The following is a 21,840-nucleotide window of genomic DNA, read 5'->3' as shown; positions in this document are numbered from 1 at the left end:
GTTGTGCAGTTCCTAACTCTGAATTATATATTTATTTATTATTTTTAGGCTTTGGATTGAATCGTCAAAAGCAAGGTGTCAGAATGTTTGTCGGCTTGCATAATGTCAGAGGAACTCTAAATTACACAAAGCGCGCACACACACACACACACACGCTTGGACACATTGATATATGCATGCATATCCATGTGGACCTGCACACTGCTGACACATTGGCAGGCCAACAAGACAAGCACGCACACACATTTCCCTCGAGTCCTCCAGTATTTATAAACGTTCACTCACAAGCATTACTGCAGCAGTGCAGGTTTTTAACAGGTTAATTCTCTGAAACCGATGCTACCACTTGTTCCTTGGGGTGCTAATGTTTTGTTTTCCCACAGTGTAGTTACATAACCTTTTTCCCACACCATGCCTGCTAGAAAAAAAAAAAAAATCAGCTTAGATTTTCTGGTCTTTCTGATTTTCCAGCTTGGTCAAGCTGATAAGCACCCAAAACCCCTCTAAAACCAGCCAACAGCATTGTTTTTCCCCAGCAGGGATTCCAAAAATGTATTATAACAACAACAATTTTCACATAACCAAACCATAGTTGCTGTTACTGGTATGATAACACTGTGATAAAGGGGTATTAGTCAATAATGCATATGTTACTATGTATTTTAGTGGAAAATCTACCAAAGATTAAAAGGTTAAATGGGCAAATATTGCTTTTTGGGATGTTGGTTTGCTGGTTTCCCCAACTGTCTTTTTAACTAGCCAAACCTGACAAGATTAAATTGTTTAATCAGTTTCATTAGCTATTTTTGTGGAACATGGCTGAATGGACATGTTGGTCTGGCACTATCCAAGATAAACCATGTAGGGTTTTTCATGTAGGGTTGTTACCAGCATGCATGGTAAATGTTTGCAATGCTATAGTCTTGCTGTACTAACTTATGTGGCTAATAAAATCACAGCAATAGCAAATATAGGGAATTATAGTCTTTGTGTGATTGTCCGTCTATATCTTTAGCCTACTCATTTTCTCTCATCTGTCTATACTGATCCGTAGAATTTCAGACCAAATCAATTCCAGGCGGCGTCTGTTATTTTTTAATGAAAGTACCACTCTCAGATGCTCTGGTATAAAAATGTCAGTTGCACTGAAATATAGAGGTTATTCAATAAAAAGCTTTTCTCATAAAGAAAAATGTGTAAAAAAACGTAAATTATTCAAGCTTTGTACGTCACCAATAAGACCCACACAAATAAAATGGCAATCTAAGATATTAAACTAGCTGGCCAAATCTCATTTAAAAAAATTACTCAGCCAGCCGTAATCTATTTTAGCGATGAGACTGCGCATGAAAAAAAAGACAAATAATGCACTATGATATTGTAATTCAAATACACACTATTCCAAATGGACACAACTTTAATAAAGAAAAGGGAAAATAAATAGCAAAATTGAAAGTTATTGCATTTTGCATGCTGGCAATTGACGGCAATCTCTTGTAAGATAAGTTACTTTATTTAGATACATAGTAATTTAGATTTTTTAATGCTGTGATGTTTACACTACTTCCTCAAGCTGTCCTCATTCAGACAATATGGCCCCTGAGTACTGACCGAACACCCTCATCCCTGAGCCGTTTGTCATTTATTTAACATTACATCCCAGTGTGTTTTAGGGGCTTTTAACTGCAGTGGCCTCGACGGAGCCCTTCATTGTCAGTTTTAGACAGAGCTGGGAGGCTCGGAGCACCTCAGACCAGTGGTAGGGGATAGATAAGTGACAGGGGGTTGGGCTGTGTGTGTGTGCGTGCGTGTGTGTGTGTGTGTGTGTGTGTGTGTGTGTGTGTGTGTGCGCGCGCGCGTGTGTGTGTGCACCTGGTATTCTTTACGTTATGGGGACCAAATGTCTCCACCAGGATTGCTTTTGCCCTTCTAGGGACTAGGGAGGAAAACAGCTTATAAATCACACAAAATGTTTTGAAAATGTAAAAATGTATAAAGTTCTCCTGTGATAGGTAGGTTTAGGGGTAGGGTTAGTATAGGGCAAGGATGGGCAATGCTGGTGTGGAGGGCCACTGAGTTTAGCTCCAACCCTAATCATCGCATTTAGGTGATATAAGCATTCAAAACTTACACTCTCACACTTCCGCTAAAATGGATCACGGATTTTTATTGCATCACCGCGGACTTCAGCTTCTCATCACATCTTCTGTCCAATCAAATGCTCTCTAGAATCTAATGCGTCCTGCCCCCTATATGCTATAAATACCACCTGGCCAAAGCGAATGTTGACATGTCAAGGAGCAATATGGGTTGGAGATGTGTGTTCGGTTGCTCAAACACTCGAGTTTTATTCCATTTTCCAACTGTACGTTGGTTAAGAATGAAATGGCTAGAATTTATTCACTTTGAATCCAACATATCATCAGCGCTCGGATTCGCTTCCATGGTGCTGTCAAGTACAACGTGCAGTCTGTGAGGTAAACTAAACGCTATTGGCTATTTGAAAAGGGGGAGGAGCCATTCAATATGTCCCGCCTTAGCTTCCTGTTTCAGTGGAAATTACGTCAACGCATCATACAAAGCTGCGCGCTCCAAGGTAAATTCATTTAACCTTATTTGCCAAAATAAATAAAAATTGTATTTTCATAATAAATAATTTTATTACTAAAATAACAAAAACTAATATAGGGCCTATATATATACATACATATATATATATATATATGTGTGTGTGTGTGTGTGCGCGCGTGTGTGTCAGTATCATCAGTATCAGTTTCATAATTGATTGAAAATAATTTATTTGACTGTATGGGACAGAGAGAGGGGGTGAGGAGTATGTCTTGAATGTATCTGAGGCCAAAACGTCCATAGACCTTACTGAGCCGAGCAGAGGAAAAGACATAGACTGACACTTCGCAGTCCCCCAGGGATAGACAGATAGACGGAAAGATACAAGGAAAGGGGAAAGAGGAGGGTGACTGCCTCCATTTTGACAGACTGTGTGCCACAGAACACAGAGACAGACATCCAGACTTCTGACCCCCACGGCAGCCCTGAAAGCTCTCTGGACTGAGCAGAGCTTTCTTACTCCCCTGAAGGGCTTTATAATGGAGAGTTAACTGCACTGTGTCTTTTCAAGTGAGTGGCAGGCTGATGGTGATTGCACACATATTGTTTGAATAGTGGAATGCTAATGTATATGTGCTGGGCATTGTTAATAAATCGGAGAACAGAGACGAACTGTTGCAATTTTGGTGCCATCTGTCTTTCTCTCTCTTTTTTTTTCTCTCTCTATCTATTCCCCAATTTTTCTGTTTTTGTTTTCCATTGCGAATTTAAGAGGATGATGGATGGATTGCAATTCTTGTTCAATTTCTGTCAACAACACAGACCATAAGAGTGAAATGGCAGTCACCTGTTTAAACTCTAATGAAGATGTATTTGCTTGCCCACTGATAGCATTGGCAAAATGGCATATTAATATGCAATTATGAACTTAATAAGCCCAGATTAATCCTGTCAGACATCATAATGATTTTATCCGTCTGATTCAAGTCTATCAAAATGTGAAATTGGTCTCCTCAGTCTGTGCCTTTTCAGATGTTTCTGTAATTCAGTGTGATTTCCTGTGAGCAGACCCACACAAAACCGGAGCCCTGCATAGATCTCTTTCAGATTTCTGTATACTCGCTTGTTTTTTTGGGGGGGGTGGGGTTTGGCTTCGAAATTCCATAATCTACTGTCATGTTAGCTTCCCATTTAACTGTGTGTCCAATGGGGTGGTGTAAACTCGCGACTCTTTGTTGTAATTGGTGCATTATCATTTCTATCGTTCTACCTTTTTCCGCCCAGCATCGACTTACAGCGGCATTGAGCGATGTATTGAGTGCAGTTTTCACACTGCAGCGGACAGTGGACACGGCATAAGAAATATGGTGGTGAGTGAAGACACTCTGAAGTATTGACAGGTAAAATTAATAAAAGAATAAAAAATATAAGGAAAAGTGGAATAAAAAAGCACACCCCAGGTGGTAGTGCGGCCACGAAATGAAACAACTACTTTCGCATCTTACTAACAGCCCAAACCTCCGTTAGCATACTACCAAAGCGTATTTTTGGAAAATTGAGTCGTTGCTATGCAGTTATTGAAAAGAAAGCGTCGTAACACGTAATTGTGAGTTATAAAGTCATAATTGTGAGATATAAACTTATATAACTTTATAACTCTCAATTGCGAGTTTATATCTCACAATTCTGAGAAAAGAAGTCAGAACTGCGAGATACTTGCAATTCTGACTTTTTTTCTCCGCTGCAGTGAGAGAACTAGAGATGTAAACTCTAAATCATGAGATAGAAAGGCACAATTATCCTTTACAAAGTTTTATTCTGTGGCGGAAACAAGCTTCCATACACAACGCCTCGTCAGTTAGGTGAAATATAAACACTTATTATGCCGCTGTCACTTTAACGTGCGTCTCCGCTGTACTGAACTACGTGGAGATCACTGAGATCACGTGATCAAGGTTTCTGGACGCTGATTGGCTCAGGCAAGGTGCTGCGTATGCGTGTGCCTCGATGTACAGAGGGTGAGATTTAAAAGAGAGAGGTTAGAGTGACAGCAAACAATAGCCTTTTTTACACTTTGTTATAATGAGAGGATTTGAGAACGAAATCCTCAGTACTCAGCACTGAACAAAAACTCTGGCTTTGAGAGGTAAGTGGCTTCTAACTTAAACACCTCTAATTGGCCACTGCTATACGCTGCAAAAACACATTGTAAATAGAAACCATTGGCGCTCTCCAGATTGCAAACACAGACCACCAATCTGTGGTCTGAGGCTACGCACTAGATAATTTGCCAAATCGCCAATATGCTATTATTACGGAGAAAACTGATCCTAGACCAGTCTATGCAGCTTTTCCCTCTAAAAGCAATCAGAAGCAGGTTATTGGTTATTTTATTTATAAATGGATTTTGCTGTTTCATAAAACTTTTGGCTGACAATAAATAATATTTAACTAATCTTAACTGTCAAATTATTTCTATCCCATTTATTGTAAAATTGTGTAATTTGTCCACTGCTAGACAGCCTTAATCTGTTGTGACACAACACAAAGCGACGGAACAACGGTCATGCCCAGTGAAGACATAGTAATGTGTTACCAATTAACTTTGTAATGCTAAATGCTTTAATGCTGAAAGCTAAACATAAAAGTAGCTACGTTTACATGGAAACTTTTTTTTGCTTCAATCTGAATTAATTCACGATGATTGATGAATCCGAACATAGCGTTTACATGAATGCTAAAAAAAGTGATCGGGTTGATGTGTGCATTTATGTCACAAGCTTCTGACTGGATTTCATCTGTTGACATGTGCACACCGCACGAATATAAAGAGTTCCCCGCTGTTGTTGCATACCACCCATTCTCCTTTTCTTTGTTTTAAAAAGCAGACTTATATTTATCAAGCGGTAAAAAAGTCCCTTCCCGCACCCAAAACCAGTCATCTGTGGATGAGAGTCTGAAACAAGGACTGCTGGGATGTTGTCCTGCTCCACTTCACAGAAGATGAGTGGAAGAAGAATTTTAGAATGACACAGACTACAGTCATTTATGACACAATTCAACAAGATGAACAGGTCGTTCCGCGCGTCACACGTCATGACATTATTTCTGTCATTGCACATGCGCAGCACTTTCCAGTTTCGGGTTTCAATCCGATCAATTGTTTACATGTACTCTTGATCGGATTACAAAAGGAATAAACCACCCCTTGCAATCTGAATGAAATTTTAATCAGATCTGGCCAATTCATTCTGATTGATGTGTTTACATGAGACTTTTTATTCTGATTGTGCTACTAGTTCGATTACAATTGGATTATTAGGGTCCATATAAATGCAGCTACTGTTGTACTCTCAGCACCATTTAGAACATTTGACCATGTTTACTGTACAGAATTTTCCATCAAAATCATCTCAGAAAATCTGAAAAAGTCTGTGTGAGCCTACCGGTAGTAACTTTGCAGGACTTTTCCATAAGCTATTTTTGGTTTTAGTTGTGTAAGGTGTTTTCATTGGTGGTCATGGTGGTCACTGGCTTGTCAGCAGAATAAAACACATGTTTTCTAGTCTGACAATCAGACATGTAATTCAGAACGTAGATCTTTCCAGTGGATGTTTTCATTGGATGTTTGGACTCTTCTTTTGTTATTATTGTATATTGCAATGATATATTAATCCTTGCAGGCCAAAGGAGTGCTGCCTGGCTAATATACAGGGATTGTTTATTTAATTTGTTGCTTCCTCTGTAGTTTAAGGCAACCTTGCTTCTGTTACAGTAATGTAGAGTACATTGTTTTTCAAGTCATTATTTTCTTCTCTCAGTTCACTTAGAATGGTGTTCAAAGCTTCTTTTTTTTCCGCTTTATTCTCTAGACATCTAGCTTTGCGAACGTATTTACACTTCTGCAATTTTCTTCTAATCTTTGTTGTTCTGTCTTTACCTAGAGCGGAGAGAAAAGGGGGATTAGAGAGCCTATTTATGTTATTTTTTACCACCTCCTTCCCTCACTCTCTCACTTTCTCTCTGTGGCTCTCTGATTTTATTTATATATTTAGCTATTTATTTTTCCTGGCAGTGGGAACAGCTCAAAGTGAAAAATTATGCAATGTACAAATTTTCCCCATGAGGCCAGGTGTTGGCACATAATGGCCCATATAGGTCCCGTAATTAAGATCTGGTTGGACAGGGGAGGGGAACAGAATATCATCTATTTTTTCCCACACTCCAAGACAAATCTGTTACCGGAACAAACAATTATTCCTAGAGACAATCTACTGGGGTTTTTTTTATTATTACTTTCTCACTCACTTCCAGCCTCTCTCTTGCTCTTTTCATCTTATTTTTGCTTGGCACAGCTGGCTTAGGAGCCGAACTGAGCTGATGTTTTGATTGGCTTTTTCAGTTTTCAATCGCATTGTATTTCACACAACTGCCGCCCCATCTGTTATCCTATTTATACTAGTATCGGAAACATATAAATTTCACATTTGTTTTGAAACGTATCACCGGCAATGAGCTTGAAGAGACAGAGGTGGGACACTAATTCACTGTAGCTTGTTAATTACCACTGAACTACAAAAAGAGTGAATTAATATTGATTATGATGACCCGACTCCCTTCAGCTCAAACTGCTTGTGTTCGATGTAGTAATGCCTCACTGCTTTTACCAAAAAGTCAGTTTATTTGAAACAAATATCGACTCGCCTATAAAAAGGTATTCTGACTCTCAAATCATGCAAACACACACACACAGAGACTTTTATACTCCCTGTACACACTCATAAACATACCGACCCTTACATCCATGCACAGTTATTACAGAAAGAATAAGCTTGTGCACATCTCACATGCCTTTGTAATCACGTGATCGGCACTCATCCTGAGTTCTGCCGTATCGACTGCATATTTACTGCAGCTGCCTTCATTCTCCAGTTAATTGCTGCTGTTTGTGAGCCTCTGAGAGACCCGCGTGTGTATCTGGGGGTGGATGACTTTTGAGTGTGTTTAGACAAATACTTGATCGTCTCTCATTATTCATCTCTGAATCTGAATTGGAGTTGTTTTCATTGCCGACAACAAATCAAACATGGCCTTGTCAAACTCTGTGTTGGATCTTCCCGATCTCAGAGCACCTGGTAAACTCATTCACAGTCGGAGAGATGAAACCTCAGCTGCTGTAAACAGAAAGCAAACATTCCACATGTTTAAATTAAGTCTAAATTAAGGTAAGATTAACCCTGATTGTTAATATATTGCTTAACACCTGACTCACTTAGAAAATGAACTTCATATACTTGATCTTGTTTTATTAGTGGGATAGTTCACACAAAAATGAACATTCTGTCATCATTTACTCACCCTTGAGTTGTTCCAAACTGGTATGAATTTCTTACTTCTGCTGAACACAAAAGAAGATATTTTGAAGAACTTCCATGGCAGTCAATGGGGCCCATCAACTGTTTTGTATTCTATTATTTATATAAACTGGATTCAAACCTACATCTCTCACATGCACACCACAGTTCAGTATGTCTGGAGCCTGTGTGCTAACCACTATCCCACAACTCCACCTACACATTTCTGCTTAGCTGTAGTGAGCTCAGGTTCGCACTCTCAGAAGAGTGTGTTCACTTATTGTAACTTGACTATATGAGATACACTTAGAGGAGAAGATTATAGGAGCTATAGGAAGCATTTCTGTTTAATCTTGTATATAATTCTAGGAAGGGGGGGGGGGTGGCTGTGCATTAACAGGGTTCTCATTTCCACTCATTTCCTCTCATAAATGCAATAAATCTTTTGAAATCGACAAGACATGTAGGTGTCAGGACAGTTTCTATCGCCAATAAAACAAGAATTTAGGTTGCGTGTTCACTATGTGTGCCCACAAGCGTGTGCATGTGCATTTTAATGTGTCTCTTTTATTAAATTGTGCCACATTTCCTTTTACTGTAATTTTGGCAAACTCTCTGAGAGAATGCAAGGTAAAAATGTATCCTGCGAAAATAAGCAACATCCAATTATCATATTATTATGATTGCTTCACTAGTGTGGTATGATTTCTCATTACGAGGGAAAGTCATAATTTAGGCATTGTGCAGGTGTAAGAGTCAATGTGAGATCCCCTTAGCAGAGAAGGAAAGCTAATTAAAATAAAACTGCAGGTCAGCTCCGCATAATGACTGTACATTAGTGCCTCAGTTTTGCCTCTTTTTTGAACGTATATGTTTGGATGTGTTTGTGTTAGCAGTTTATCCGGTTATTCTTTATTTTAAGGTGTCCGTGTTACAGTGTAATTATACATTTAAGTACTGAGTAATAATAGTTAACTACATGTACTTTCTATAGGGTTAGGATTAGGGGTTGGTTTAGGGTTAGCTGCATGTAATTACCACAGTAACATGTAACTTGTATAACAAGGACACTGTAAAATAACGTGTTGCTGTTTCTCCTTTCACTTTCTTCTTGCGTGATCCTTGGTGCTTCAGGCTAATTAACAACTAAGGCTTGTTATGACAATTCAACATACATACCACACAGGCAAAAGACCAATTCAGTTAACAAAAATGCTTAAGTTTTTGTCAGGAACATCATCAAAACTTTTTGAATTCTTCAGAATCATGGCCTAGCAGTAAGCATGAAAGTGTCTGACATGTTGAACATGAAGTTTCATTTCCTTTTATTCAATAAAAAGTGTCAAATAACCCAAACCCCAAAATATGTGATAATTTTGAAAAACAAGATAATGTACCGTAAAATAATACCAAAAATGCATTTGTCTTATTGGATTGCATGCGAAACCAATCAATAGTTCAAAAAGAGACTTTAATGTCCATATCAAGTATCTTTTTGTCTTTTTTAATACTTTGTGCTAGTATCAAAGATATTAGCCACTTTTACTTGACTGCACTTTCATCAAGTATACAGCATGTTAATTTTTTTAATTTGTAATTACTCATTACATTTTGCATGGCACCTAACTTTTTCTGCAGCAGTTAATTTCTGCTACAAAATAAGTGATATCGCCATCTACGGAGCATTAAAGGTACATTGTATCTTGTGCATTTTGCCCTTTCTCAGCCAAACTTGTCAACAAGGCTACTTTATGTGAATGTGAGTGCATAAGCAGGTTAGTTACTGAATCGCATATATGAGATAAGGACATGGCTTCAGCCAGTGATGAGGCCGAAACCAGAACATCCAGTGCAAGTTGGCTTTGACTGTTTAATTTTACTTAATATTGTTTTATTTATCCCTTATACCGAAAAGACCTTTTTAGATGATATTGGTTTACTTATGCCTTTTTGAGCTCTTGAGCTTAACTGAGACTGTGTTTGTAGACGTTTAAGAGGCTGTTGTGTCGAGCTTGATTTATTGCAATATTAGGTTGTTCAGTTTTATTTCGATTTCAGAAACAATGTGATTTTTCTCCCCAATCTCTTCACTGGCATGTCTCTTAGGTGTTGAGGACTAGTACATCTTTGAGCCTAAATTCAGTACCAGTAAAATACTTTAGTATTGGCTATAACTTGTAATGGAGTAATTTTTGCTGTAAGTTATCTCTACTTGTACTCAATTATGGTTTTCAGGTACGCTTTACACCTCTGTTAATGTTAAAACAGTCTCTTATGCTCACCATGGCTGCATTTATTTGATCAAACATGCATTAATTTACAAGTACCATTTAAAAAAACTGTTTTCTAACATATTTTAAAATGTCATTTACTGTATTCCTGTCATGACAAAGCTGAATTTTCAGCAGCCATCACTCCAGTCTTCAGTGTCACATGATCCAATATGCTGATTTGGTGCTCAAGAAACATTTCTTATTATTATCAATGTTAAAAAACTTAATTTTTTTGTGGAAACTGTGATACTTTTTTCAGAATTCTTTGATGAATCAACATATTTGTAACATTATAAATGTCTTACTGTCACTTTTGATCAATTAATTGCATCTATGCTGAATAAAAGTATCGAAACATAAATAAATTGCTGACCCCACTTTTTTAACGCTAGTGTATGTGTTTCAGAATGGTTTCTGACTTATTGTCCAACGTGTCATTAATGATTAAGATAGATAAAGATAAATATTGAATAAATTGTGAACTAACCCTCAGCTGTCCTTCACTGGGTCTGTTTTGAGTCATAATGTCATTTTGTTTTTGCAGCCAAGTTCATCCTCTTGCCCTTTCACTGGCTGACGACTCCAGCTAAGTTCAGGCAGTCACAGAATCAGAAATATACTTTTTTTTTTTTTTTTTGCCCTCTCTGTTCCTGGATAATATTCCATTCTGAAATCAATCTCTACCTCTGTAAATAGAGACATGATGAAGCTTCATCATTTATTAAGGTGCTGCCTGTTCTCCACAGTCGCTCTGACTTCAATATTTCTGTGCAAACCTACATGTTTCCTCCTCACGCATGTCTAAAGTAGTCAAATGTCACAGGCTGCACTGTCCGTCCCTTCTCAATAAAAGATGAGCTGTCTCTCATGAGAGAGATCCAGCACGTAGCTTCTCCCGCCGCAGTCAAATCAGACAAACAACATGGGGTTTTCATCAAACACCGTTCCAATATATCTCCAACGCGCAAATTTGTAGAGACATAGTAGATGGAAGATAGACAGCATTGCACATTTAGATAAAGCCCTTGTGGTTACCGAGAGAGACAAACAGACAGAGAGATTGTGTCACAGGTGGTAACCTTAGCAAAACTGATGCCTTATTCTCTTATTTTCTTTCCAAATCACTTTGCTGATATCCCACAGGATCTCAGGCAGTTCCGCCCAATACTGCACATCACTGAACGCCGCTCTCTGCTGTTTACCGGCTGCCTAAATCCCCTCGCTCTCTCTCTCTCTGCAACTTTGCTATACCTAAAACCCTCCCGTTCCCTGTCCACCCCTTATATTTTCCCAGCTGTTTTAACAGTGAGAGATTGATTACTTTGACAGAGGTTGTGATTACCGTGCTGGCAGTCTCTGTGGGCTTCAAGAGTGAATATTTACCTGGGAGAAATTCAATCAAGCTGGCTAATGCCATTCACCCACTACTTTAATCTGCTCCAGGATTCAATTAGAGATGGGCTCCACCTACCTGTGGGCGTCATTTCAGTCGATGGGGTGAAAGGGGAAGAAAAAAAGCGAAATGGTTTCTGTTAAAACGTACAGTATTAGAAAGAAGCAGCAAACAGTTTTTGTGGTGCACACGATTGTTCGAGCGTGTTTAAGTATGAATGTGCACGTACCATCATCTTAAGTGCAGAGGCTTATAGACTTCACTAATTGTGCTAATTGCAAATGGCTTTAGACACAGAGCCTTAATGGATTTTCCTTGTGTTTTTTTTCTTGGGTTCTTCCACCTGACTGAGCCATGACTGAGTGCATTATCTTCATATAAGCAGAGCTTCAAAGCAAAAGTTTCAAAAGCTTGTGTTAAAAGAAAAAAACACATTTCTCTTAAACTGAAACAAAGTGTCAGAGCTTGATTTGTTTTGCAATCACATGTGCTATGATAACCAAAGCTTTTTGGCTGAAAACCACATTACCCAAGTGACTCCTTATATCCGATTTAAGCTCAAAAAGTTAAAGCTGCTGTCCGTAACTTTTTTTGTGTACAACATTTACAAAAAAATCATAATAAGCGAGTGCATCAAGAATCCATTTTTCAAACCATGTTTTTGTCTTATCCTGAATCACTATGGTACACCTATAATACGTGTTTATATTCAGACTATTTTAGACTGGTATGGGTCGTAACACTGCGGAGTAGCCCAATACCTGCGTCACAGACATAAACAGAGAGAAGTAACTCCGGCTACTATGTTCTTCCGCAAGATGCATGCAGTTCTAGAAGTTTTGCTTTCTTATTAATAGATGTTGAGATTGTACCTACAGTAAATAAACATTAAATTCTTGATTAAAGGGGACATATCATGAAAAACTGTTTAAATGCTATAATCGGGTCCCCTGTGCATAAAAAAGTGACAACCCAGTAACTTTGGTTTGGTAAGCCTTTCTCTGCAAGCATGTCAAAAAAATAAGCCGATCAGATTCCGCTCCCCTTCTGACGTAGGAAGGGGATCTTATTATGATATCACCGCCCCTTAATCTGCACGTTTCCACCCATGGCGCCGCCATTTGGTTTCGCAAGCGACAACAGTGTAACCAGTTCTAACACAATGGCAAAAGTTGGAGCAAAGCATGCAAACTGTTCTGTCGTTGGCTGCACAGACGAGTACAGAACACTATTTGACCAAAAAATGTCACAGCTGTCTTATAAAGACCTCAGGGAAACATGTCAACGTATGTAAAAGTTAAACATGACGGTACATGCAAGTCAATGAGACGAATCAATGTAACTCCACAACAACTACATAAATTTATCCACTAACCATTCAGTCTAAAAGTTGCAACCTCTTCCTGAGTCTCTCCGTAAGGTTTCACATACACATTCTGGGGACACCATAGATTTATATCACATCTTGTGAAAAGGGGCATAATATGTCACCTTTAAAGACATTTAAGTGGGGTTTACATTATGTGCATTTACTGTTTCAATGTTTCAATCAATTTACAGCATTGATTAATATACAATTGAATTAGAGACACCCAAGCGTATTATTTTAAAGCATATGTGACCCTGGATCACAATTTGTGGCAATAGCCAACAAAACATTGTATGGGTCAAAATTATAGATTTTTATTTTATGCCAAAAATCATTAGGATATTAAGTAAATATCATGTTCCATGAAGATATTTTGTAAATTTCCCACCTTAAATATATAAAACATTTATTTTTGTGAATGGATGCAGCACTATCGCCAATAGAAATGGACAACTTTAAAGGCGATTTTCTCAATATTTCGATTTTTCTGTACCCTCAGATTCCAGATTTTCAAATAGTTGTATCTCGGCCAAATATTGTCCTATCCTAACAAACCATACATCAATGGAAAGATTATGTATTCAGCTTTCAGATGATGTATAAATCTCAATTTTAAAAAAATTACCCATAAGACTGGTTTTGTGGTCCAGGGTCACAAATTGTAAAAGGACTCATTATAGCACATGGCATTATGAGACAATGGCTTCGTTGGTGCTGTTTATCTTTTTGAGCACCAGATGGGAGTAAAGTGAAGCTTGAAGTAACAAACCCATTTTCAGCACATGCATATGCAAATCTAAATAGTAAATCACCCTCACTAACTAGCTGTTTTTACCTCTCAGGTCCATCTCTGGTAGGTGTGGTGAGAAAGGACTGGGCATCTCAAACTAGTATCGCCCTCTCCTGGCAGGAAACTGAACTGCCACATGCTGCCATCCTGGACTACGAGATCAAATATTATGAAAAGGTAACTCACCAAGACTGAAAACATCTTTACATAATAAACGTTACATAAGATCATTATGCTAAATAAAATCTCTTTATGTTTAGGAACAGGAACAGTTAAGTTACTCCTCTACACGCACAAAATCTCCAAGCGCAATAGTGACGGGACTAAAGCCCTCAACGGTTTACGCGTTCCATGTGCGCGCTCGTACCCTCGCTGGCTTCAGCAGTTACAGCCCCAAGTTTGAGTTCGCCACAGGAGACGAGAGTAAGCGTTTCTCTAAAAATGCCTCATTTCAATACCTGTTAGCCTAAAATGCTGCAGTTATGTCCAATTTTCTAAGATTGTGGTCATACCATGTCAGCTGCGTGAGTAGAGTTTAAAAAAAATGTTTGACAGGAACATTTTCTGTTTACCATGAATAGCCTATGATTTCAGTTCTTGAATGCTGTTTGGCTTATTTAAGTGCACAGAATGTATGTAAACACCTACCAACCTCTCGCCTGGCATTAAGGCTATTTCTGAGTCTGATAGAATGAGCTTGTGGACATCATGAATGTCAGTCTGCAACTGTTACACAACCCCACTGACCACAACGATCACATGGACGTGTGAAAAGTGACTTTATTGTTTTGTGCTTCTTTGTTTTTTCTTCTCTCTTTCTCTCTCACATGCACACAAATGCACACACTCACTCACTATCTTTCACTATGTCAGACTCTGAGGAGGCAGCTGATCAGGGCCAGGTGTTGGTGATTGTTACAGCCACAGTGGGGGGTTTCTCTCTCCTCGTCATTCTTACCCTCTTCCTTCTCATCACTGGCAGGTAATTAGGGAGCAAATAATGAGAGGGCAGATTTGATTCTCTACGCTCCAGGATTGATGAACAGATGTTGTGTTTCTATCTATCTATCTATCTATCTATCTATCTATCCATCCATCCATCCATCCATCCATCCATCCATCTCTATCTATCTATCTATCTATCTATCTATCTATCTATCTATCTATCTATCTATCTATCTATCTATCTATCTATCTATCTATCTATCTATCTATCTATCTATCTATCTATCCAGTGGCGGCCCAAGCCTTTTGGGGGCCCTAAGCAGAATTTGATTTGGGGGCCCCCTCCCACCACGCAGAGTCACCACCACAAGTCACCTGTGCTTTACGATTATTGACACAAATGTCACGCTATAGTGTTACATTATAAATTAATACAATGAGGTTATGTATTAATTCAAAATAAATAGGCTACTTAATAAAAAATAGATACTTAAATAAAAAAGTTTTAACTTTTTCTTTACTCTTTTACTAACTCTTTGAAACTTCTGAAAACAAACTGTAAAACATATCACAAAACATATTAAATTATTTGCAAAATATCCACCAACGTTTTGCAACACTTTGCAGTTTGAATGATGTCTTGTATGAACATGAGTATGTTTTTATGTTTCCACTGTTCGATCGCGCCCGCGCCTCACACACACACACACACACACACACACACACACAACATAGCCTATTCCAGCATTGCAATCTTGACATCGCAGCCTGTTCATTATAGCCGTAATAAAATATAATAATAAAATAGTCAACCTAACATATAAAAATTACACTGCTCTGTTCAAATAGTCAGTAGTACAGTTCGTACAATTCAGCGTAAGCACCGCTCCACTGTGATGTTTCCAAGCACATTTTTGCGCGTGTGAAGAGGATGATTTTTTCCATCAATATTGGAACGTGAGTGAAGTACAAAGCCTATAATAAAGAATAGTTTACCATCCAAATACATCGCGAATGTTGAAACATTTTGATTCTAATGACGAGAGCGATACGTGAGCCCAACGCCTACTTTCACTTTCGCTTTAAATTATTTCGTTTTGGCTTGTTTATAGTTATTTTTTTTATTCTTGTTCTGTTCTGAATATCATTAAATTTAAAGGATAAATCATTGATTTAAATGTCTATTTATCCATCCATCCATCCATCCATCCATCCATCCGCCTGTCTGTCTGTCTATCTATCTATCTATCTATCTATCTATCTATCTATCTATCTATCTATCTATCTATCTATCTATCTATGTCTGTCTGTCTGTCTATCTATGTCTGTCTATCTATCTATCTATCTATCTATCTATCTATCTATCTATCTATCTATGTCTGCCTATCTATCCATCCATCCATCCGTCTGTCTATTTATCTATCTGTCTATGTCTGCCTATCTATCTATCTATCTATCTATCTATCTATCTATCTATCTATCTATCTATCTATCTATCTATCTATCTATCTATCTATCTATCTATCTATCTATCTATCTATCTATCTATCTATCTATGCCTGTCTGTCTTTCTATGGATGTCATGGATATGTATTTTCTTTCATTCACTAATTTACCCTTAATTTAGCTCCTTGCTTATCCATCCATCTCCTAATAGGCCTGTTGGCCACGGAGCACCTTTCTATTTTCCGATTGGCTGAGCCATGTCGCTGCCTAATTAGTCGGAATGCTGCAGCCTCCCGGCAGCGGCCGTGTGTGCTGCCATGAAATGGCCTGCTGTGAGACTGACAGCACGCTTAAACATGCCACACAGTCCTGTGATTCGCAATATCAGCATGTGCAGCGCGCTGTGTGAAACCTCAGTCAGACAGACCCTGTGCCATCACATCCTCGCACAGCTGCAGGGGCTGATGGCACCGTGTTCAGCTGCTCCTGCAGATTTGTGAGCAGCTCTCAAATAAATCAAGAGCTCTTGATGATGGACAGAATCAGTGTCCTCATTTGTCGAGAAAAGAAATCAAATTAAGTGAAAGTGAAATCAAACACTTCTGAGAAGTTCTCTCTGGAGTAGCATCTTTTTAATTTCAACATTTGAGGGTTCTGAGGAGCCATTTACCCATATGTCTTGAGTTTTTATGGTTACCGATCATGAGTGCTGTCCATTCAGGACCACAGACAGAAACACTGACTTCAGAACCACGGACAGTCTCTAAATGTGTTAAATGTGGACAGTATGTCAACAAAATCATTGATCAGTTACATTTCTCTTTTCTTGAACAGGTGTCAGTGGTACATCAAATCTAAGATAAAGTCAGAAGACAAAAAAAGAACGCAGTATCAAAATGGTCATGGTATGAGACCTTAATTACACACTCACTCACTCACATACACACATACTGTATAATTCTTGTTTATTCATATTTTCTCCAAAAAAGAAAAAAATCCAGATTTCAACCTTTGACTTGTTTTTATAGTGCCATTCCCAGGATTAAAGACTTACATTGACCCAGACACTTATGAGGACCCTTCGCAGGCCGTTCATGAGTTTGCCAAGGAAATCGATCCATCTCGTATCCGAATCGAAAGGGTCATCGGAGCAGGTCAGAGCTCTTTTTACAACTCACTTCACTCTGTGCCTCAGCAGCCCATAATCCACTCCAGCTATTTATGCAGCATATCTAAACTGAAAATGTGTCATTAAATAAATAAAAAATGCTTCAGATTTCTTCATTCATCTTTCTCTCCTTTAGTCTCTAGATCTTGGCTTTGGTTTCTCTTTTGTGTCTAATTAAAATATATTTAAGATCATTTTCACAGTTAAGATCTTAAATGTCTCTCTGAAAAATCACTTTGTTATTCTCAGAAGACAAAATGATTAGAATCTAATCTTCTGTGAGATAAGTAGGAAATAATTCAGTGGGAAATAATTGTCAAAAGGAGAGCCTTTGAAAAGTGAACATGTTTGTTTGATATAGTTTGACTGCCACCTAGTGGATAAGTATATACAAGTGCAAGCGGTAACCCTAAATACTACGACAGTGAGTATGGACTTTAGTGTGTTCTGCAGGCGAGTTTGGGGAGGTGTGTAGTGGCCGTCTCCGTATCCCAGGAAAAAAGGAAATTCCCGTGGCTATAAAGACTTTGAAGGGAGGATACACTGAACGTCAGAGACGGGACTTCCTGCGAGAGGCGAGCATCATGGGACAGTTTGATAACCCTAACATCATCAGGCTGGAGGGCGTGGTTACGAAGAGTAAGGAACTTTCTGACTTCTTTTGCATTCTGAAGATGGTCACTGATAACATACACTACTGTTCAAAAGTTTGGAGTCCGTAAGATTTTTAAAATGTTTTTGAAAGAAGTTTCTTATAGGCTGAATTTTTTCCCCATCAAAAATCTTAAATAAATAAAACATTAATATATTGTAATATTATTACAATGTAAAATAATAATAACAATAATGTTCTATTTGTAATATTAAAGAAAAATATGTGTAAAAAACATTTTGCATGGGCTTTTTTTAATTACTCCCAAAAGTTAAGATAACTTCTTAGTTTTGTCAGTTCATACTGTATGCATTGGACAAATCAATTGGATAAAGACAGTAAATTAAGTATAGTTTACTGAAATCAAAAAAGTGCAGTCTTCGGGTTCATATTAACTTTCAGAAATCATTCCAATATGCTGATTCAGTAGCTATTATTTGATAAATAGAAAGTTCAAAACAACAGCATTTATTTGAAATAGAAATCAATTAGAAAACATTAAATGCATTTACTGTCACTTCTGATCAATTTAATGAATTATTGCTGAACAAAAGTATAAATTTCTTTCAAAAAAAAAAAAAACTTACAGACCCCAAGCTTTTTAACTGTAGTGTAATACCCTTTATTCATGAGTTTAATACAACTCCAGCAAACACAGCTGTGTCTGAAACGCATGGCAGGCAATGCATAAATAAAACAGATACGGAAATTGGGAAGATTTGTATTGCTGATGGAAGATACAAATTGAAACTGATTACAGAATAACTTGGATCATCATCAGCCAAAAGCTGTTTTCTCTCTGTAAAAAAACAAACATGTTTCTCCGCTAAGTTTGCTACACCCACAGATTCTGTCTGATACGCACACAATCAATGATTTCACCCCACACATCGAACTGCCTTCAACCTCCATAATGAGCCAGAAAAAAACAACTTTCTCAGTCTGAGGGTCTAGTGTTATATCATGTCTTTCATCTATTCTACCATTCACTACCATGCTACTAGATATTCAATCCGTTATATAGTAGCATAATACACTGATTTAGAGCAGCATCACTGATTTCATTGAAACTAAGTACTGATGGTGAACTTTTGGGTTTGTTTCTTTCTCTGTAACTTAGTCCATTACTTACAGGTGTCCTTTTTTCCTCTTTGTAGGTCGGCCTGTGATGATAGTGGTGGAATACATGGAGAATGGCTCCTTGGACTCTTTTCTGAGGGTACATTCAATAGAAATATGGCATACCACACACAGCATTCCTCATAAACAGCGGCTAACTACAAAGAGCATTTTGTAATTTGCCAGCAGATGTATAGTTGATATGAAATGCTTTTGGAAATTTGCATGTCCTGCAATGTGACAGTTTAAAACAGTGGTTCTTAAACAGGGGTCCAAAGCAAACTAAGGCAAAACAAGCAATAAAATAATACAAAATTACTAAAAATCAAGATATTTCTTCGACAACTTTTTTTTTTAGCAACCAGGTTCCTAATTTTAAAAGTGTGATTTCTATAACTGTAAGCGCCATTATAGGAATAAAATCTGATTCGAAGGCCGATTGCTTCACCGCTGTGCAACGAAGGCTGTCCCAATTCGAAGGGTCCTTCAAATGCGGCCTTGAAATGCGTCCTTCGTTTCGAGCACAATAAATAATACAACAGATGGATCCTTCGTGTTCTACTCTACCCCAGAATTCATCGCGCGTCAATGACGACAGATTTTCTTAGAGAAATTGCCGGATAACACTTTTAAATGTACGTATTGGGTTTCAACTTGAATTGAAAATTTGAATAGTCTAATGTATATAATGATACAAATGTAATAATAATAATAATAAAAAAAAAATATATATATATATATATATAAAGCAGTTCAAATGATGACTTGCATCTTACCAAGATGTGAGTTTAAATAGTTTATGCTCTTTATTATGTACATAAATGCACCAAGGTGAACATATCTAGACAGGTTTTGAACCCTGTTTTGTTTTTAGGCAGTTGAATATAAAAAGTCCAGTACAAACATCACTGCCGCTCATCAACGGCAGCTTTCAGAGTTGCTAGCAGACAAGAACAGTCCTCTGTAGGCTAGATCGTCCCATTTAACAACGCTCGGTCCGACCTTCGTGCCCTTTGAAAGCGTTGCCTTCGAAGTCCGATTCCTTCGAAGGATGCAGCCTCTGAATTTGGAACGCAGCCAAAGTCTCATAACTCAATGAGCATTTGTCAAGTGAAGTCAAGTCACAAGTATAGCACTTTATACAATAGAGATTGTTTCAAATCAGCTTTACAGGGATAAACGGGAAAATAATGATTCACTGATAAAAACATAGTTCAATTATGCTGTAAAGCAGCTCTAAAAAGAAAATAGTGATTCCACTGAGGCCAGTTCAGTGTTTATTCACTTCTGTTCAATGACTGTAAAGTTCATCAGTTATGGAATTAGTTCAATTCAGTATTCAGTACTATAAGTATTTCTGGAGAAAACAGTATCAGCTCAGCTCAGTTCTCATCTAATAGTCCCAGTACAGTCAAATCAATAATATTGCTGAATACATTTTTCTAACTATGCCAGCTATCCAGTGAATAACAAATGACTGGAAACGTCATGGGGCCTTTGAATTGTTTTGGATGGGTGAGCTCTTGGAGTCAAAAAGGTTGAGAACCACTGGTCTATATGCCATTTTGCTTATTATTTTACTACAGTAGGTATGATAATTGTTTCTGATTCCTGTTTCTTAACTGTTATATTAATAGTTAGTTTATTTCTTTTGAAGAAATACAGATTAAGAATTTGTCATGGACTAAAAATATCCAGTTCATAAGAGTCATATGTTTGTGTATCAGACTAAATGGTTCTGTTTTAGATTTACTAAACAAACCTGCTAATACAAGTCATTTGTTCAGGAATCGGCTACATGGTTCACTGTATGTTCCAGGCTTTAGATTCAGTAATTCAGTTAAGTGGATTCAGTTCAGTGTTGAACAGCAATGCAGGGAAAATGTTGAAAGTATTTCATTATTGTTTCATCCACATTCCACCACAAACGCACCTTAAATAACACCCAACATCATGAAAATCATTTGGTTTCAGCATTTGAAAAGTTGTGAAAAAGATTCTTCATTATCGGTTCATAACTCCAGTTATTACATGTTATTACATGACCAAACTTTTATTGAGAGACTACGTGGAATATTTAGATTTTCAGAAGGCAATTTATCACACCACAGAACCATTTGAAATGAACTAGTCAAGGATAAATGGCGATTTAATCCATTCACAGAACCTACTGTAACGCACCTATTTTATATGGTCTTTTATACTATTTATAAAATCCTTTTAGTTTTGTTTTTTGATGTTTAAAAAAGGCCAATGAACATTTTATGCGTTAACTACCCAAACAAAAACTAATGTTCTTTTTGGTTTTTGCAATCAGGTCTGGTGAAAGTTGAATATGTTTTTTGTTCAATGTGATAAAATATAGACATCTCCAACTCTTTTTTTTTCCATCCTTTGGCTCCTCTTCTTGCCTTTTGTAGAAGCATGACGGGCACTTCACCGTGATCCAGCTGGTTGGTATGCTGCGTGGCATTGCCTCCGGTATGATGTACCTGTCCGACATCGGCTATGTCCACCGGGACCTGGCAGCACGAAATATTCTTGTGGATGACAACCTGGTGTGTAAAGTGTCGGACTTCGGTCTGTCCAGGGTGCTGGAGGACGACCCGGAGGCAGCTTACACCACCACAGTAAGCCACATACACCCACTTCAATATTGGTTCATTTAAATTCAGGACTGTTCAGAGTTAATAACAATCTGTGCGTCTTAGACAGCCAAAGCTGATCCAAAATCTCTGGAGCTTAGCACTACTCTGCTTGTTG

General features: G+C 37.9%; 1 protein-coding gene across 3 annotated transcripts in view; it reads left to right on the top strand.

The window, feature by feature from the left end:
* The window catches only part of epha6 (eph receptor A6), a gene marked incomplete at its 3' end in the record, with an annotated part of 149,676 nt that overhangs the window by 124,225 nt on the left and 3,611 nt on the right, over positions 1-21,840 (top strand). For all 3 annotated transcript variants that reach the window (XM_084098966.1, XM_084098967.1, XM_084098968.1), the window contains exons 6-13: positions 13,800-13,924; positions 14,008-14,170; positions 14,621-14,729; positions 16,973-17,043; positions 17,167-17,292; positions 17,760-17,945; positions 19,116-19,177; positions 21,498-21,707. In XM_084098966.1, the coding sequence (XP_083955092.1) occupies positions 13,800-13,924; positions 14,008-14,170; positions 14,621-14,729; positions 16,973-17,043; positions 17,167-17,292; positions 17,760-17,945; positions 19,116-19,177; positions 21,498-21,707 (1,052 nt within the window). The remainder of the gene's footprint in view (positions 1-13,799; positions 13,925-14,007; positions 14,171-14,620; positions 14,730-16,972; positions 17,044-17,166; positions 17,293-17,759; positions 17,946-19,115; positions 19,178-21,497; positions 21,708-21,840) is intronic.

This window comes from Abramis brama (genome assembly GCF_963993115.1).
Source record: "Abramis brama genome assembly, chromosome: 2".
Classification (NCBI taxonomy): Eukaryota; Metazoa; Chordata; class Actinopteri; order Cypriniformes; family Leuciscidae; genus Abramis; species Abramis brama.
This window is presented reverse-complemented; position numbering and strand designations above follow the sequence as displayed.